The sequence below is a fragment of the Heterocephalus glaber genome, unplaced genomic scaffold (assembly GCF_053883595.1).
Source record: "Heterocephalus glaber isolate CG9 unplaced genomic scaffold, H.glaber_assembly_v1.0 deba00001555, whole genome shotgun sequence".
Taxonomy (NCBI): domain Eukaryota; kingdom Metazoa; phylum Chordata; class Mammalia; order Rodentia; family Bathyergidae; genus Heterocephalus; species Heterocephalus glaber.
The window spans coordinates 1,928,385-1,949,249 of NW_028258346.1; the positions used below are offsets into that span (position 1 = coordinate 1,928,385).

The window sequence follows — 20,865 nt, forward strand, 5'->3', positions numbered from 1 at the left end:
CAGGTTAGCAGTCAGTTGAGCAGAGTCCACTGGTGAAGCAACCTAATTACTGGCAAAATCTAACACATGATTGGGGGAGGGAGTAAAATAACAGAAAATTGTAAGTACACGTATACATAACAGCATAATAAAACTCACTTTAACAAAAATTTATTTAAGTGTTACCCCCATATTTCCTCAATGACCAACTTGTTTCAGTTTTATCTTGCCCTCATCCAGTTATTTAATGTCTTTTAGGGGTGAGACGGATGAGAGTTTTGTTTTTAACAAAAATCACTGGCTTTATTAAAAGCGTTACTGCAGTCATTCATAAGATGCATGTTATATGGAAGTGATACCTGAGTTGTTTGCATGGGCAAAGGAAGAGGCAGCAGCTCTGAAAGGAGTATGAGTCCAGAAAAAAATCCTTCGGGAACCTTCAAGATGGAAGAAAGTACTTCTTTTAACATTAAAGACCAAGTATTATTGGCCAGAGTCTCTTCTGAGATTGTGAGTTTTTCATTAACTCCTTGTGTGAAAGTCAGTAAGATATCAATGATATCATTCTGAATTCTCTGTTCATCACTATCCAAACGACCTGAGAGGGGGATAGAGCACAGGAGCATGTGTAACGTGACGAGTGCTGAGGGAACACGCATGTCCTTAAACTCAAAGGATCCGCCTCTCAGGAGCTCCATTAGCATGGTTTTTAGGAGAGTGAGCGTGCAGCGAGCCATGGAAATGGTGGTAACTCTGTGAAGGGTAGTCCCCATGTTGACATGGAGCCTCCAAGGCTGAGTCAAAATACTGTTCAATTTTTGCAGAACCCGAATAAAGGTGTCCATTCCTTCAGCAGAAAAAAGCTGAATAACAGCAAGATTCCATTTCAGGTCTTTCTGTTGACCTTTATATAGGACAAGGGGGGAGAAAAAAACTAATTACTTATACATTAATAATCAGTTAAGAATTTTGAATACTTAATAAATGATATTTATACTATGCTTAAAGCATAGTAGTTTTTAATTGTCACTTTACCTTCAACAGGAGGAGGTGGGCATGCCACATTACAGAGAACACGTAAGGCAGTGGTAAGGCCAACTCCTTCTGGGGTCATCAAGTTATCAATATTCTTTAAAAATAAAAATGAACAGAGTTTAATTTCTTGGTAGCCAATTAGAACATGAGAAAATTCCAGACATGCATTAAAAATATATGTGCAGGGTCGGGGATTTAGCTCGGTGGTTTCACCGCCTGCTGCGCAAGCGCAAGGACCCAAGTTCGATCCCCGGTACCAAAAAAATATATATATATGTGCAAGGCCCTCCTTAGCATGCATATACAAGACCCTGAGTTCAATCTCCAGAAGGACGGAAGGAAGGGATTTAAGTACATATAATATTTTATATTTATTTATATATAGCATATCTAAAACATAAGGCACTAAAACTAAAAAAGTTCATCAAAATTATTTTATCTTTTACATATATTAAACTGTGAGATATTACATAAAAAGAATTACAAGGTACAAGTACAGTATATTTAAAGTACTGACTAAGCCAGGGATTTAGCTCAGTGGTTCTGCTGCCTGCCTCACAAGTGCAAGGTCCCAAGTTCAATCCCTGGTACCAAAAAAAAAAAAAAAAAGTACAGACTAAAACAAAACTAATATACAGAAATTGTGAGACTCTGTACTGAGTTTAACTCCTTTCTGTGTAACTATTTTATACATCTTCTCTCCTAAAAACAGAGCAATGATTGTATTTTAAGAGCTCCATGGTACAAAGCCTCTTTCAAAACTGAGGAAATAACATGGCAAGTTTTTGGACTATATAAATACCTTTTTTAAAATGCCAATACCAAGGATGGCATGGTTAGAAGAAAAAGAAAATCAGCTGTCTTATGTCCTTAGCACCTGCCTATTCTATGTATTCTGACAACAAACATATTTACATTGTCATAGCTTTCACAAATAAACATTCTTTTTAAAATGTGTAAAGAAATAACATTAAAAAGATTCCTATACTAACTTCTAAGCCTCCAAGTATAATCTTAAAAACTGAATTCCTCTTTCTTATGTTTTTCACTTTAGATGATCTTTTTCTCTCATTTTTTTCTTGGAATTCTATAGATTACATAAGGCAGCAAAGAGCCAAAGAGTAGTGTTTCAGTCTCGGATCAAGTGATTTTAGTATATAATGGGATGAGAGCTACTTATGATAATCATGATTAATAAGATAAGGATTTATACAAAAATCAAATCTTTTTTTTTTTGGTACCGGGGATCAAACTCAGGACCTTACGCTTTCGAGGCAGGTGGCACTACCACTGAGCTAAATCCCTGGCCCTTAAATCTTTTGATTACAGTATGTAATTCAAATTTCTAGAACCTGAAAAAATTCTGAACTATGTTCCTAACTAAATACTTTTACTAAAAAAAAAAATTAGTAAATTCATGTAGGGCCGGGGATTTAGCTCAGTGGTTTCACCACCTGCTGCGCAAGCTCAAGGACCCGAGTTCGATCCCTGGTACCAAAAAATAAATAAATAAATAAATTAGTAAATAGATACTTTTACTCAAACCATTTGATATTTATTTATTTGTTTTGTTTTGTTTTTGGTACCAGGAATAGAACTCAGGGCCTCATGCTTGCCAGGCAGGTGCTGTGCTGCTGAGCTACATTCCCAGCCTCCATTTGATACTTACTGATGTCTATTAATAGTCACTTTATCATGCACAAGCCTTCAGAATGCATGAACGCATAAATTTACAGGACATTAATTGTGCTTCTGCTAAATAGAAGACAATACAACAAAAAGCTCCAGATATCATTTGAAGCAAAGAGTTAAGACAGAAAAACATGATGGCATCATAGGAGGTAAAAGTACTTTTATGAGAGGTACAGTGTCAGAGAAGCCAAGGGCAGAAACATTAGTGAAGAAAAATCTGAAGCAGATAAACCCAAATGGTACTTTGTTGTTAGATCAGAACAGCTACAAGTGGTTTTCGTGTCTCTCTCTCTCTCTCTCTCTCTCTCTCTCTCTCTCACACACACACACACACACACACACACACACACACACACTTCAAGAGCTAGATGAGGTAATTCAAAGTTCATACTTCCCTTCCAGCTCAAAACTTTTACATATCTACGTCCCTTTAGTCCTTATTTTTTTTTTTTTTGGTACCGGGGATCGAACTTTAGTCCTTATTATGTTACACCCTGGATCACCAAGAGCAAAAATAAATAAAAACAAAAAGAAGAGGAAACCAACTTCTAAGACTAACAATGCACTGACTTCATTACTATGAATTACCTGAATTGTGTTTTAATTTTTTCACCAATACTATTATGAATTTTATAGATCTTACTGATTCCAGCTTTTACGAATTATTTCAATTATAGATAGGACTACTCCAAATTAACATCAAAGAGAACAATCCCCATGCTGCAATTATCTGGGACTGGCCCTATCAATTTTCAGCTAAATATTTCCAGGAAAATTCTTTTTCACTAAAGTTTAAGAGAAATAATTAGCTTTTATATTACCATAGCATTTAACTTTATCTATACAAGTGACCTAATGCATTATTACCATTATATACTACCCTGAAGTGCCATAAAATCAAAAACCTTGTAAATTAGGGCCGGGGATTGCTCAGTGGCACTGTGCCTGCCTCGCATACACAAGGTCCTAAGTTCAATTCCCGGTACCACAAAAAAAAAAAAAACAACTTATAAATTTTACTTACCTGTTTAACATATTCAATTAGGTTTGGGATGCAGTTAATTTCAAATCGAAGATTTTTCAGAGGTTCAAGCCATTTGCCAAGTTCTTAAAAACAAAAAGAATAATCTGTAATTTTTTAAAAAGGCATTTATAACAAAAGTAATAGTATATTTAGGAAAAACATCAGCTCCGCACTGATTTCAATATCTAAATTTCATTCAAGGATGAACTTGTATCTAATTATTTAAACAAGCTTTAAAATGAAACGGAAATGCAGGCCTATTGTATTGGTTCAAAAAGAAGTGGGGCCAGAGATTTAGCTCAATGATTCCGCCGCTGCCACACAAGCGCAAGGTCCTAAATTCAATCCCTGGTATAAAAAAAAAAGTGAGGAAAACTAAGAAGTGACTGCTCTTTGCTACCTGATTTCTGAAAACTTAAATGTGTAAATGCTTAAACATATATGTAATAAAAATAATGTAATAAGTGAATTTCTGCAATCATCAGTTTATAGTATTACAAAACAGATTTATAAAAGACTGCTTATAAACTGATATACTGTTTGTTCATCTACCTTTGCTGCTGCTGCCCACACTCCTAAAAAAAAAGTATAGGCAAAATGTATTAAGTGTATTTATTTCTAACAGGATCAAACCCATGAGGAGACAATTTGCTGAGTATCTCTTCTCTTAATGTGAAATTTTAATTGTCAATTTCTTAATTTGCCTTTATAAAAATAATTACTATCACCCCAAAATAGAGAACAAACTCTGATTTAAAATACCACTCACCACAATCAAAACAAAACTCTCCAAGACTCTATATAACAAAGTAGCTATGCCTTATCTCCCCCTCTAAAGTGTTTTTTGGTTTTGTTTCGGTTTGGTTTGAGACAGGGTCTGCCTATGTAGCTTAGGCTGGCCTCAAACTTGTGGTCCTCGTGCCTAGGCTTCCCTGCTGGGATTGCAGGTATACACCAAAAGACCTGCCTCTAAAAATGTTTTCAGAAAAGGATTCTAAAATAAAAAGTGATATATCAGTTTCAGACACTCTATAGGTATGTAGGAAACCAAAAATAGTAGTAGTCTCTCTCCTTGGTATTGCACTTGCCCAGAAGGGTCACAGCTGTGGACATCTTAGTATTTTTCCTTGTCTATTTTGTCTGGTTTTTTTGAGATAAGGTCTTGCTATATAGTCCAGGCTGGCTTCAAACTCATGATCCTCCTATCTTGGCCTCCTCAGTAGTGGGATTACATGTGTGTGTCACCACGCCTGACTTCCTATGCATATATAAATAAAGTCTTTCATATAAACAGAATATACAACTCAAATTAAATAAGCCAGACATGGTGGTGCACACTTATAATCCCAGTACCTGGGAGACTGAGGCAGGAGTACTGTCCCAAGTTTAAGGCCAGCCTGAACTACATAGTGAAATTCTGTCTCAAAAAACAAAACAAAAAAAATTTTAATAAAATAATTTTTTTAAAGTGCACCCATTACCTTAAAATGTAGTAAAGCATTAATAATGCCTTTGAAGATATCATGAGTCCTCCTTTAATAAGGGCACATTTAGAATTTTTAAAAAAGAGGCCACATTCCATTTTAAAGCATTTTTACAATATTTACTCAATGTTATCAAGTTTTGTACTTGATAACATCAGAAAGCTGAGACAAAATATAATTTTTAAATTATGAATAGCTACCTTATTTTCCAAACTCCCTATAAAATTAGCCATAAACTTCACTCAATATACATTTCTATACTTTAAAAAGTAAAGCTCAGCCGGGGATTTAGCTCAGTGGTTTCGCCGCCTGCTGCGCAAGCGCAAGGACCCGAGTTCAATTCCCGGTACCAAAAAAAAAAAAAGAGTAAAGCTCGTGAGCCAGGGATTTAGCTCAGTGGGGCTGCACCTGCCTTGCAAGCACAAGGTACTGAGTTTGATTCCCAGTACCAATAAATAAATAAATAAAGCTCATATTCATTATCATTCACTTTTTTTCATTCACTTTTGATAACAGAAATATGTTGATCCGTAAGCAAATCTCTAAGTTATACTTAGAACAGTGTTTTCTCTGTGTGTGTGAAAATACATGCACAAGCAAAACTATAGCAAAATTGGAACTTCTAAGTTCTTTAAACTACCTCTTCCATTTTCAACAGAAATTTTAAACACCAATTTTAATGACTTTCCAGAAATAAAATAATTAAACCTTTTTGTTTATATACTAAAATATTTTATCAAACCTTTCATTTTAAAAACTACCCTCATAAAAAGTAAATTATAAAGAAGTAACCCAGGCGTGGTGGCACATGCCTGTAATCCCAGCACTCGAGAGGTTGAAGCAGGAGGATCACTGCAAGCTCAAGGCCAGCATGGGCTATGTGGTGGGTTCAAGACCAGCCTGAACTACACAGCAAGACCCTGTCTCAAAAAATAATTTTAAAAAAGAGGTAAAACTAGTATTAGGTATGATGAAACATGATAAAACATTACATTCATAGGTGTTTCTTTTCACATATCACAAATGCTTAAAATAATTTCAGATACTATACCTTGCAATTTAGCATTATTTTCATCTGCTTTACAAAGCTTCAAGAGAGATGCTGCATGTTGTTCTAACATTTGGACATCACTGGAAGACTGAACCACCACCAAAATAAGTATGCATGCATAATTATAAGCTACTGACTTCTTAGACTTGGAATCGCTGAAACAAAATAAGGTTTTTAAGTTTGGGGTACAAAAACAATTTTTAGGAATAATTTTTTAGGAATAATTTTAAATATTTTTTCTATTTGGTTTTAGAGACCAACAAAATTTACAATGAAATGTGACTGACTTCTTGAAGACACGAAAACAGATTTTACAGTTCATATCCAATTCACCTGAAAACTGTACTCAGTAGTACAGTCACCTCTCAGTATCCATGGAGTGCAATCCCAGGACCCCCACAAATACCAACATCCATGAAGGGTCAAGTCCCTTAGAAATGCCCCAGCATCTGCACATAATCAACACATCTGTACTAACTTATCTCTACATTACTTATAATACCTAATACTATGTAAATGCCATATAAAGAACTGTGGTACTGTATTGTGTAGGGAATATTGACAAGAAAAATAAAGTCTGAATATTATTCTAAATATTTTCAGTTCATAGTTGGGTGAATTCACAGCAGAACCCACAGATAAGGAGGGCTGCTGAATATAAAAATAAAACATATAGGCCTGGGGATTTAGCTCAGTGATTTCACCTCCTGCTACGCAAGCTCAAAGACCTGAGTTCAATCCCTGGTACCAAAAAAAAAAAAAAGAAAAAGAAAACATATACTACAATAAAGTAACATTTGATGAAGAACAGAACAACAATGAAATATTAACAAGTATATTTCATAAACAACAGAATATTACAAAGTACACTTCATTGCTCTCCTTTAAAATCTCCAACCAATCTGGATACACAGGACAGATGTGATCACCTGCCATCATCACTCCGTCTTCCATTTCAGGACCTTGAGGACACAGCCAGGCAAAGAAGCCGCTTGGCCTGTCTTCCACGGCCCCCAAAGAAGACTCGTCACTCAAGGAGTCCTGTCAAGTCCCCACAGTGAAGGCAGCTATCTAGATGCTCCTGCCTTCGACATGAGCTAGGAAGAGGGTATTCTCTAGTCACACACTAAAACCTCTGCCCCAAGAGCACATGCTCTTCAAAACCATTGTCATTCTCAACTCTCCCCATTTAGTCAAAGCAATTCTGAAACCACAGCTTGTGACTGGATTAGATGGCAAGGACAGAAAACAGCATAAGAGTGCCCACTATTCTTAAGGGATACATCCCTGGGCCTTAGGGGTCCCCTCTACACTAATCAGCAGAGGTGTCCAGCTGCAATCTTTGTCAATACCACCAGCTCACTGAAAGAAATTACTAAAAGGTCGGCTGCATTGCTTTACAGCTGCATCTTATATTTTAGAGCCTTTGTCATTCCAATTCTTTTTTTTTGGTACCAGGGATCGAACTCAGGACCTTGCACTTGTGAGGCACATGCGGTGCCACTGAGCTAAATCCCCGGCCCTGTCATTCCAATTCTTAACAAGTTATATGTTATGTCAAAAAAACCATAGCTTCTGCTTTCAGAGAAATATCCTTTTAAAAGAAACTAGCCCATGAGTGATCTAGTTTTCTAACATAACTAAAAATTTAAGAAACAAAAATTACCCTAAAGCCTCCTTGGAATAGTACTCCATTAGAGTAATGAGACTCTGAAGATTTTTGTCAAGACTGAAAACATGGCCAACAGCTGATCTTCCCACAGGATTAAAAGTAATCAAATAAAGATTGTGAAGAGTTCCCAAAAGGTCAGAATGGTCAGTTTCTTCGCTGGCCGTACAGCGCTGAAAATGGCTGAACAGTTCTGTAATGCACTGCAGCGTCTGAGTTGAGTCCTGCAGCCACAAGGCAAATGCATCATCGATAACACCATCAGACTGGAGACCTTCCTCTTCATCTTGATCATATAGATGACACAAAGCTCGGATCAACAAGTTTGTTGCTTCATATTCTGACATAAAAAAAAGGAGACCCTTTTGTGACTGTGCAAGAAACTTCAGAACATCTTTCGTCACTTGCAGCACACCAGGGTGGGCACTGGTTACTGGAATTGACAGAAGCAAGGTAACCAACTCCAAGAAATGATGACTGTGAAGATACCTGTGGAAAATTGATATTATATCAAGTAAATACAAAGCATTCTTCATTTACTCAACACTCACCAGACAGGACAAAAATAAAAACTTTTAATGGCCTTAGTCCTCATCCTCAGACATACACTACTTTAATTGCAAACTGCAATAATAGCAATAAACAACAACAACAATAACAACAACACTAATAATGTGCAAGTTTCCTCTCTTTGGGCCAAATAAAGTGAAAATTCTGTAAGACTTTCTCCTAGCTAATACTCAAAAGATGTTTAATAAAGTTTCTCCTAGCGAAAATATTCAACAGATGTTCAATAACTGTTGGTAAGTTTTCTCTCTTTGGAGTTAATTCTGACTCTAAACTCTGGGCCTTCTGTTTGAGCTACTTATCAAAACCATCGTCCTTCTCTACTCATGGCATTTCAGATACATCAATCAGGATCCCCAGGAAAAATACAAGACATATAATATTGAAAAATATAGATTAGCCGTGTGTGATGGCACCCGCCTGTAATTCCAGCCCTCAGGAGACAAAGGCAGGAGGATCTCAGAGGAGTTTAAGGTCAACCTGAACTACAAAGCAAGACCTTGTCTCGAAAAAAGAAAAATATAGATCAGATATACTATAGGCCTGAGGTACTACCTCTAAGAAAGAAAAAACTTCAAATTATCAATTTTAGTATTTGAGTAGTTAGTACCACCATCCATAGCCCAACACTCTTCTATCAAATCTAAGAACTATTCTCTGGTTTTGAGAGGAAGTAGTCTGGAATTTACCCAACACTCTAAAACAAAGACAAATGCTACTGACAACCTCTTTGAATATCAGTTTCCTCATGTGTATGCATTTCTTTCCTTATTTTTCCTTATCTGGCTCTTTTCTAAAACCAACTTTTTCAAAATGAAATGCAAAGATTTTTAAAGACAAAAATCAGCAATTTTTTCAAAAATTCAAATTGGGGGGAAAAAAAAAATCTTCCTAAACAAGCCAGGCATAGTGGTGCACACTTGTAATCCTAGCACTCAGGAGGCTAAGACAGGGAGATCATGGAGTGTTTGAGGCCAGCCTGGGCTACATAGTGAGTTCAAGGCCAGCCTTAACTACATAGTAAGACCCTCTCTCAAAAAAGCAAAAAACAAAAAACTACCTAAACATTTTTTAACTACAGAAGAAGAGCAGTTTAATATGTCACTTTTGAGTTAGGAAAAAAATCCTAATTCTTTGCATTCTAAACTAAATAAAAACTATTTGAAAAGCCTGATTCTTCACACTTTTAATCACTGCAAGAGGTGATACAAGGGCCAGGGTTTTAACTCAGTGGTGCCCCACCTGCCTAGCAAGCACAATTCTCAGTACCAAAAAAAAAAAAAAAGAGCTGATACAAGTTTGTGTAAACATCTGTCAAAACATTACTTGTAAGTAGGTTAAAGGCTAGAATTTATTTTTATTAATAGCTAAAACTGACCCTTCAATCTCATTACTACTTTAACTCCGGTTTCTATGATGAGACATCATGACATTCACAATAATACATAAATACCACAATAAGCACCATCTAGTGACTGCTTACTATAAACTCAAACATAACTCAAGAATATAAAACTCTGTGGCTGGGTATGGCGGTGCACACCTGTAATCTCAGCACTGGGGAGGCTGTGGCAGGAGACCACCCTAGGCTACACAGTGAGGCCCTGTCTCAAAAAACTAAAGAAAAATTAAAAATAAAATAAAACTCCAGAATTACTCTAAGTGTGTCCTTATCTACCTTATGGACTGTCTAAAAGTAGTTAACACAGTAGACCTCACATTTATCCTTAGGCTTTCTTGCAAGGTTGGCCGCTGGCTGGCCTCTGGGAACTTGGATTTGGGAAAAGTCCCTCAGCCCAAATGTTAAGAATGGCTTGCTGGGCCTAAGTTATTTATGCAAACAATTTGTTTTATGCTGAACACCTGCTTTCCTTCTGGGAGCTTAAAATTCTGTAACACCATAGGCTGTAAATAATTGCATGGTTATCCCTCAATACAAACTCTGGGTACCAAAATTAGTTTGACATAATCATTCCACATTGTATACATATATCAAACATCACATTAAATATATATAATTACTTTTCAGTTAAAAATAAAAATAACTTTTTTAAAAAGCCTAGGTGTGGGGCTGGGGATTTAGCTCAGTGGTTCTGGTGCCTGCCTTGCAAGCGTAAGGTTCCGAGTTCGATCCCCAGCACCAAAAATAATTAAATTTTAAAAAAAACAAAAAAAAACCTAGGTGTGAGTTTCTAAGACGCAGGAAACATCTCACATGCACTGTCACAATTTGAAGGAATTAAGTAGGTCTTGTGTGACTCCTGTTGAGAGAATGCTGGATGCTTGTGACTGCCTTCCCCAGACTTTAGGTGATGTACCTTATTCACCTCAGATTATGCTTTGGGCCCTTTGCTGAGTACAACTGTAGCTAAATCCTACACGTCCAGCTAGAAAATCTTGGGGACCCCAAAATAGGTCCTTAGACCCTTACTATTACTTCATACGAATCCTTCCGAAATGTAATGATTCTCCTTCCAAAGTTCACTCTTCCTTCTAACTTACCAGTTTCTGCCAATGAAACCAGAGTTCTAACTGTCACCTGACTAGAAACCTCAAACACTGTTCACTTCTTCTCACTTTGTCTTTCCTATGAGGTCCCCAAATCAGGTCCTAGTAATTTCTCCCTCATAACTGTTGATATTAGCACAATCATTTGTCCTTCCATTCCTGATAAGCACCACTATACTAGCTCAAGTACTTAATAACTACTACCTAGAATCTTTAGCTATTTACTTAACTGTGATTTCTTACCCAGACCAATGTATCTTGCAATAAAAAATGTGAAAGCACTACATTTCAATCAGTTCTGCTTCTCCAAAACATTCAAGATATTCCCATTTCTAAACTACAAACCAAACTCCTTAGCACAGCATCTAAGGACCTTTATTTCCTCTATTCTGATACCCAAACATTCCTCCTCTGGCAGGATATGGGGGGAAATAACATTTAATAAACAGTTACTAGTTTCTCTCAGTGACTGAAAGCATCACCTCTTATTCTTGTTATGCTCAATCACCCTTAGGACATGATTTTACTCCTACTTTACTAAAAATGAAGATATCATTAAGATGAAGTGCCTCAATTCCTTAATATCTCCAACACTACAAATGTATCAATATTTCCACAGTCAAAGTTTTCTTTCTCCTGTTCAAAATCAAACTTCTACACTTGTAATCTTGATCTCATCTCCCATCAAATCTTGCTCCAACAATTAATATCTGCTTTTTGAGACAAGGTCTCACTGTGCAGTTCAGGCTTGCCTTGAACTATGTAGCCCAGGCTGGTCTCAAACTCACAGTGATCTTCCTGCCTCAGCCTTTCAAGTGCTGGGATCCCAGGTGTGCGTCACCACACCCAGCACAGTCTCTTACTCTTACATTATAAACACATCCCTCTCCAGTGACTTTTTTTTCTGTACCGGGGATCAAACTCAGGACCTTGCACTCACAAGGCAGGCAATGGAACCACTGAGCTAAATCCCCGGCCCCTCCAGTGACTTTTTAAATAAGTTAATTCTTTCCAGTCTCAAATGTGCTCTTCTGTTTCTTAAAAAAACAAAATCTTCCTTTGTGACTACAGCATCCCCTTCTGGATGCTGTCTCATGCCCTCTTAGCCAAGAATTTAAAACAATAAACATCTCCATTTCCCAGTGACTCTTCAGCTACACCTCCTGTTCCACTGCTACAATAAACTGCTGTGCCAAAGCTCCAATTGCAATCTATTCTGCAAAATTCATTACATTATTTCCTGTCCTCATTTTCTCAATTTCTCACTCGACACAGCAACCCAGTCACTGCTTCCTGAAACTATATCCTCCTATTCTGCCTACTACGTTATATTGTAGCTATTTTATGCATTACTACTCCCATAGTTCCATACTGCTCATCCCACTACACAGTCTGTGTGGGCTGCCAATACCCACCCTGAAGTTTCCACTTTGGCCCTCTGCCATTCTTTCTCAGAGCTTCCTCTATAGCCATTAGAGAGCGCTCAGACCACAAGCAAGAGCAGCTGAGAAGTTAAAGCCCCTGGTGGACAACTTTCAGCATAAGGAAGAAAGAGACAAGTGCTTCTGCCTGAGTCACTCAACGGAAGACATAGAAGAGACATTTTAGCTGGTTCCTCTGAAGGCCTCCAGTAGATGAGCCCCAATTATTCACAGAAATAAGTTTAAAAATACACACTTTCCTGGCTTTTCCTTCTCATCTTACTCTCCTGATTCCTGGAGTAACCTCTCAAATGGAAAACTAATCACTAAAAGAGACAAAAACTAATCACAGAAATAAGTAATAAAAAATGCCATATTTTCATTTTGATATTAGAAAATTATCTACAGGCAATATGCCAACAAGGCCAAAAACAAAGTCTCAAAAATTAAAATAAAAAAACCTACTGTGGATGCTGTACCCAACAACGGCCAATGGCCAATGACAAAAAAACCAGAGATCTGGATGAAGAAACAAGTGGTAATGGAACCTTAAAGACACCTTTAAATGGGACTATAGAGCAACAAAGAGTAATAGCATTCACTTCAGAAGGTTCCTGTAGGGATAAGCCTAAAACACATTTAAACGGGACTGTAAAATTAAGATAGCAAAATAAAATTTTATCTTACACTGTATCAAAGTAAAATAAAGGATTTCCCATAGAAAAGCTCTCTCCTTTCTATACTGTCCCTTTCCACCACCCTCCCAGTAGCAAGTAAACAGTTTCTCATTTATTCTTGTCAGACATGCTTATACAAGCATTGTTAACTATTTATTATCACTTACTCTCATCTTTACTATCCTAATTCTGCTTTAAGTACTAACACAAGATAGTCTCACAGTTTCACTACTGTATACCTATTCTGCAACATCTAGTATGCTTACACAGGATATGCATACCTACAAACAGATAAAAAACAATCACCACATAAACTTGTGCCCAATGATTCAGAAGTGTATGTCCCTAAAAAGAGATGTCTTACCTAAAGAGAACAGGGTACGGATCATCCCTTTCTGGAGGTCCAGTTATTTGTGCCATCGTTGGGAAAGACTTAACAGGAGGTTGGATCATTGTATGAGGGGCAGTTTCCATTAAATGGAAAACTTCTTCTAGGAGGTTAATAAGCCTTTCTATTTCCCCTTCACTTATATTTGAGGATTCCAAAAGATCCATGTCCATAGAAGCTTCTACCTCGTTTTCATATTCTGGGTTTGTTCTCTCAAGTCCAGCATCTGTATCATGATCAGGTTCACTGTGGTTAGGTACAGACGAAGTCTTCTCTGCTAAATGGTCACCGAGTCTTTTAATCTCTGACAAGATTTCATAGAAATGGCATTTTTGAAGAATAGCTGAACCAGAAGTGACAACCCTCACAGTCTGATCTAAAAGTATAAGCTCCAGAAGTCTCTGATAGCCACTTTTTTCACTCTGCCTACTTCTTAAAAAAGCTTCCATTCCTTCTGTCATATTAATAACGCTGTCCAAAGCTTTAAAAGCATTTAACTTAAGGGAAGATGAGACATGATTAGCAAATAGGAGCTCAAACAACACATTGATCACTCCTGCTTGTAGCAGTCCCATTACTCCATGAGATCCACATTCTGCTAGTGAGGACACTAACTTGGTTCCAGCTTTGAGCTGTCGGACATTTAAAGCGATGGGCTGGCGAAAGGCTACTTGTAAATTCAAAGCCTGCATTGTCCAGTCCACCAACTGGCCAAGGGCATCTTGTTCTGCATTTTTCAACTGCAAATAGCTTAATCCTTTTATTATTAAACTTGGAATTTCTTCTAAAGCTGTTACCCACTTTGCACCTCTATCTTCCTGATACAAATCTAATAGTTCCGTTAACTTCACTGAGGCTTCTATTACCCCTGAATTTTCTTTATCTGGACCTTGGTCCTTCATTCTACTGATTTCAATTTCAAAAGTAGTTTTGTATGGACAGCTGAAGTATAAGAGTGGAACCAGCTCCCTGTCATATGGGTCGTACGTCATGGGAGGAACAGAAGCTAGGTCTTCAGCAGTGTATTCAACATCAAAGTTTGGGTACTTAAATGTTTCACGTTCCAAGTCAGCAATTCCATCTTCATCACTGGAAATCTGTTCATAGCCATCATCTCCTGAAAATTAGTTTAATAGTTAAGTATTACATAACTGGTATTTAATGCATAAATCTGGGTTGATCAAAAGCACAAAAAATTATAGGATGGCAAACATTAACAGGTAATGATTTGTTCAACAAAATATATTTCTGCCCCCACTCATATCAACAACTGCCAACATTTTATAACTTCTAGTAGAACAACTACGAACAAACTTCCTAAGCAAATTCTTCTATTTTATCCGTTCTCCTTCAAAACAATCTCTGTAACTTCCTTGCAGGAAGAAAATTAGAAATGCCTGAAAGTAACAAAAATACCTTTCTCAGGAGGGAAGAAGTCTGCCCTCTTCAGATTGTTATTAAGGTAAATTTAAAAAAACTGGTGGGCAAAGATTAGTAAAGTTAAAATAAAAATACCATAAATACAAGGTTAAATCAAATATGTCAGGGAAAAAATTGCATGTTATTTTTATATTTCATACTTAATTTTTACTCATCTGCATTTACCTATAATGCAGTTTCCTAGGTCTGTGTTACTTTTTTTAGGGAAATCTGTTCATTTAAAATGTTCAACTTTACCAAAGCAAAGCTTTCTTACCATGACATATGTGCAGGGGTTTTTTATGCCAAATAAAACAGAAGTAAAGACATAAAACTTGTTGGTTTAATTTTCTAACACTACCATTGCTGGCTGTGATAAAATGGAGATGAGCAATAATGGCCTAGGAAAGAAAGGGATCCTATTTGCCATTCCTGTGCCTAACCTTATCAATACATTCTTATCAAAAAAAAAAAGTTTATAGGGGTCTGATGCTGAGACAAGCCAGATGTCTCATATTAAAACATCAAATTGGGCCGGGGATTTAGCTCAGTGGTTTCGCCGCCTGCTGCACAAGCGCAAGGACCCAAGTTCGATCCCCGGTACCAAAAAAAAAACCATCAAATTAACCAGCTTCATTCACTCACCTCTGCCAAACTGTCCTGATTAAGAAAACTGGCTAGGGCCAGGGATTTAGCTCAGTGGTGCCTCCGCCTGCCTCGAAAGTGCAAGGTCCTGAGTTCGATCCCCGGTACCAAAAAAAAGAGTCAATTCAAATAACTCTCACTTTCTGCTTCCAAAGGAAAAATAAAATCTAATTAAAAGACTGCAACATACTATCACATAGCCTTGGGTAACTTGAGACTTTTCCTCCTAAATTTCTAAAAATAATATAGTATTAAAAAAAAATAATAGGGCTGGGGATTTAGCTCAATGGTTCTGGCACCTGCGTCGCAAGCTCAAGGTCCCAAGTTCGATCCCTGGTACCAAAAAAAAATAATAATAATAAGGCTGGGGATTTAGCTCAGTGGTTCCACCACCTGCCTCTCAAGAGCAAGGTCCTAAGTTCAATCAGCAGTACAAAAATAAATTAATAAATAAATAATAATAATATAGTATTTTGCTAGAATATCTGCCAGACATCTTTGGGAATTTCACCCACCTTAAAATCCAACTCCTTACTCTGAAAACAGCCATCAAATCCTGACCACCACTGGGCCAGGGATTTAGCTCAGTGGTGCCGACACCTGCCTTGCAAGCGCAAGGTCCCAAGTTTGATACCAAAAAAAAAAATTCCAACCACCATGTGTTATTACAGAGCCCTGTTTACCTAGCCAAGGCTGATGGAATCAAAGAGCAACTCAAATCATGGCAAGCCAAACAGAAACTCTCTCCCAGGAAATAGGAATGGGACTGCAATACAGTCAGGCAGTTTGCTCTTCTTAAACAGGAAAATAAAGCTGTGGAGCAAATAAACAACAGTTGACAGAGAATAAAGTAGATGCATGAAAATTCAATACAAATCTCATTTGTACTCATGTCCTGGGGCCTAGCTAGACAACCCTTGGGTTTTTTGGGGGGATTTTTTGGTACCGGGGATCGAACTTAGGACCTTGTGCTTTCCAGCCAGGCGCAGCACCATTGAGCTAAATTCCCAGCCACCCTTGGGTTTCTTATAATCCCATTTATCTTTGCTATAAATTCCTTTGCACTGCTCAAAGTGAAATCTAGTTAGTTTTTAGTACATAAAATCAAAAGACCTAATATAACCCACCTTCACCTTCTTCATCCTCTTCACCTTCTTCTTCTTCTTCATCTTCCTCTTCCTCTTCAGGGATACTGTCTACTGTATGGCGGTCATCCTCATCCTCATCCTCTTCTTCCTCTACGTCCACATCATCTTCATCATCTTCTCCTTCTTCTTGTTGTTCTTCTTCTACTTCTCCTTCATCAGAATACTGACCTTCCTGGGGAACAGAATTCCGGTCAGGAGAAATGGGCTCAAAGTAATCTTCTCTATGGGGAACATCCTCCTCCTTGTCACCAGACACTGAAAAAAACGGTATTTAAGGCACAGATTACTTTAATGGCTCAAATAACACACGGCAGCAGGACTGGATATTGCAACTACGTAATGGCATTTTGGGTGATCTAGTTGGTAAATAACCTTTTTTTAAAATGTCAGAATTATGTGCTTTTAAAAGACATTAAAAGCACACATTATAGAGCTGGAGGTTTAGCTCAGTGGCACCAGCTCCTGCCTGGCAAGCACGAGGTCCTGAGGTTGACGCCCGGTTCCGCAAGAAAAAAAAAAGCAAGCAAGCACACATTATAGTATTTTATGTTCTAGGAACAGAGGTATTCCTTTTCTTTTTTATCTATTAAATAACTATACAAGCCCAACATGGTGGCACATGCCTGTAATCCTAGCACTTGGGAGGAGCCTGAGGCAGGAGAATTGCCACAAATTCAAGGTCAGCCTGGGCTACATAGTAAGACACTGTCTCAAAAAGAATTTAAGTAACAACTATATAGCTTTTTACCTCTTCCACCATATGCTTATTTTTAACTGGTACTCACCTGCACATACCATTACAGAATATCGATACTATTTTCAAAGCGATATTGGTACTGGTTCAAGTGAATTAACTTGATCTTTTTTTTTTTTGTTACCGGGGATTGAACTCGGGTCCTTGCACTTGCACAGCAGGTGGCAAAACCACTAAGCTAAATCCCCAGCCCAACTTGATCTATTTTTAACAAGTTCATTTGTCAACAGAAAAACACAAAGAAATACTGGACAAGATGAAGCATTTATCAAGATTTGACTACCAGCATCTAGTTTCCTTTCCTTAATTAAAAAGCACTAACTAACCCTGACTTTACTCATACCTGGCAAAGGCATAGGCTCATCTTCATCGTCATCAGGTGGAGGGGGTCCAGGAGGAGTTCTCGGTCCTCTTGGCTGCGGTCTTGGAGGGCTTCCATTAAACTGATCTTCTTTCTCACCATCAGCTAGTTTTATTAGAGACAGAAAAAACTCTCAAATTATTAAATATAATACAATGAATGCATGAAAAATGCTTTTCATAATTTAAATTTTCTATCTTCAGAATTTATGAATAAATACAAGCTTTTATTTCCTGGAGTCTGAACAGAAATTCTGCTAATTAATCTATACATTTGTAGAATTTTTACTTCCCATGCCAAGATACAATGCATACATTCTTAGACATAATCCCAGAGAAACTAGAATTTATTTTCATACAGGAAAAGGTACATAAAATAATCAGCCTCATTTGTAATAGCTGTATTTTATTTTATTTATTGGGGGGGGTACCAGGGATCGAACTCGGGACCTTCCACTTGCGAGGCAGGCGTCGGAACCACTGAGCTAAATCCTCGGACCTTAATAGCTGTATTTTAAATAGCCAAAACTTGGAAACTACTCAATTGTCCTTGAACAGGGGAACAGTTAAAAGTGTGGACTGAGTTGGGGGACGTGGATCAGTGTGATTAGTATGCATAATGCCCTGAACTCAATCCCTAAAACAGGGCGGGGTGGGGGTAGGGAGACAAGACACACGACTGTGGTACATCCATAGTACAGAATACTGCTCAGCAATTTTTAAAAAAGAACTAATGATATACTGAACAAAGCAGATGAATCATAAGGAAATTATATTAAATGAAAAAAGTTAATCTTGGGTCTGTAGGAGTAGTTCAATGCTAGAGCACATGTGTAGCATGAACAAGGGCTTAGGTTAATCTCAAGCACCATTTAATATAATGATTTTTTTTTTTTTTTTGGTACCGGGGATCGAACTTGGGCCCTTGCACTTGCAAGGCAGGGGGCGAAACTACTGAGCTAAATCCCCAGCCCAATCTCAAGCACCATTTAAAAAATTTAATCTCCCGAATGGATAAAGAAAATGTGGTTTTTTTATAAAATGGAGTACTACTCAGCCATAAAAAATGACAAATTAGAGACATTTATAGCTAAGTGGATGCACATTGAGGCAATACTCTTAAGTGAAATAAATAGGACACACATGTGTAAATACCGAATAGTTTCTCTGGTGTGAGAAACTGAAAGTATAAATAAGGACTAAATGTATAATAGGTAATGTGAAATAGGAAGAAAAGGGGCAAAGGGGAAGGAAGTGAGAGGGCTAGGGGAAAGGATAGAAGGGAATGGGATTAATAGGAGAAAATGGAAAAATAGGTACAAAATCTTTGTAAATAGGGAGGAATGGAGGGGTTGAAGGGAGGACTGGGCAAGGGTGAAAAATAAGAACCAAGAGAGATTATGTAAAGGTGCAAATTTCCAATGAGGAATGTCATTATATTGTATACCTAAAATGTACCAATGATTAGAATGAATAATCGATAATGTAAAATAGGAAGAAAAGGTCCAAAGGGGTAGGGGTAGTGGAAGGGGCAGGGGAAAGGAAAGAAAGGAAAGGAAAAATGATGAGAAATGGAAAAAATGGAAATAAAGTCTTTGTAAATAAGGAAGGATGGAGGGCGTGAAGGGAGGGCTAGGAATGGGGAAAAAATAAGAACCAAGATGCATTATGTAAAGGTACAATTCCCAATGAGAAATGTAATTGTGTTGTATACCCACAATGTACCAATAAAATAATTTAATTAAAAAATTTAAAATTTTAAAAAAATAAAATAAAATAAAAAATAAAAATTTAATCTCCAGGCCAGGGATTTAGCTCAGTGGTTCCAGCTCCTGCCTTGCAAGTGTAAGGTCCCAAGTTCGATCCCCAGTACCAAAAAAAAAAAAAATTAATCTCCAAGAAGTACTACATGATTCCATTTATGGAACATTTCTGAAATAATATAAGAAAATTAAAACAACATTCAGATTCTACCTTGCTCCAGAAAGAATGGCTATCATCAAGCAATCAAATAGTAGACCCTTAATTTACGAACTCAATATGTTCCCAAGGGCTGGTTGTAACTCAAGTTGGTCAATTGAAGGCTCAGGCTCCTCTACGCAGCCTTCAATGTCTCTCTCCTGTGTACAGGCAGATCTCAGTGTCCTTAGAGAGACACTGGCCCAGGATTTCTCAATTAATCCCACACAGGAAAGGATACTGTAATGTTCCTTCCAGAAGTTTTTAAGGGTTAAATCTGTATCTGAGAACACCTAGAAGCATAACTGGCTGGCATTCAGGTCATAACTCAAAACTCTGGTCGTAAGCTAAAACTAAAATTCTGGTTGTAACCCAAATCGTTCATGTCAGGCCAGTGGTAACTTGAGGGTCCACTGTTGTAATAACAAATGTGGAAGAGACTGTAGGGAAAAAGGAATCCTTCTACACTGTTTGTGGGAAACCAGTACAGAGAGTCCTCAAAAATTTCAAATAGGGCCAGGGATGTAGCTCAGTGGCACTGCACCTGCCTGGCAAGCACAAAGTTCTGAGTTCAATCTCTGTTACTGAAAAAAAAAAAAGATAAATGTAGAAAATGGATGCACCTTGAGCCCTTGTTAAATGAAGTAAATCAGACAAACAAGCTTAAATATTACCTGGTTTGTCTTATATGAGAGATTCAAAGTATAAATAAACAGCAAAATAAAAGATAGCTAATAGGCCGGGGATTTAGCTCAGTGTTCTGCCGCCTGCCTCACAAAACAAGGACCTGAGTTCGATCCCCGGTAACAAAAAAAAAGATAGCTAATAAGGAAGTAGGGAGATAGATCTTTCTCAACGGGGAAAGGGATCAAGAGATGGGGGGGAAGAGGAAGAAAAGGAATTGGGATGTGTTATACACATGTACTAACTCCCTACAAGGAATGTTAATATTATGTACTAGACACATGACTTAAAGACTTAGACAAATGACTTAAAGACTTAAACTGCATTAAATTTAACAAAGTAAATTCCTGCTGGGCATGGTGGCTCATGCCTGTAACCCCAGAACTTGGGAGGCTGAGACA

The 20,865-nt window shown here is 37.5% G+C and overlaps 1 protein-coding gene across 7 annotated transcripts in view; it reads right to left on the reverse strand.

Moving 5' to 3' along the window:
- The window catches only part of Virma (vir like m6A methyltransferase associated), a 110,681-nt gene that overhangs the window by 23,912 nt on the left and 65,904 nt on the right, over nt 1-20,865 (reverse strand). For 6 of the 7 annotated variants that reach the window (XM_021262644.2, XM_004850114.4, XM_021262646.2 and 3 more), the window contains 8 exons: nt 17,805-17,927; nt 16,687-16,962; nt 13,472-14,612; nt 7,932-8,423; nt 6,266-6,420; nt 3,731-3,813; nt 1,015-1,108; nt 339-883 (listed from right to left, as the gene is read on the reverse strand). In XM_021262644.2, the coding sequence (XP_021118303.1) occupies nt 339-883; nt 1,015-1,108; nt 3,731-3,813; nt 6,266-6,420; nt 7,932-8,423; nt 13,472-14,612; nt 16,687-16,962; nt 17,805-17,927 (2,909 nt within the window). Of the gene's footprint in view, nt 1-338; nt 884-1,014; nt 1,109-3,730; nt 3,814-6,265; nt 6,421-7,931; nt 8,424-13,471; nt 14,613-16,242; nt 16,642-16,686; nt 16,963-17,804; nt 17,928-20,865 lie in introns of those variants that run through there. The other variant, XM_021262648.2, reaches the window with a different exon arrangement.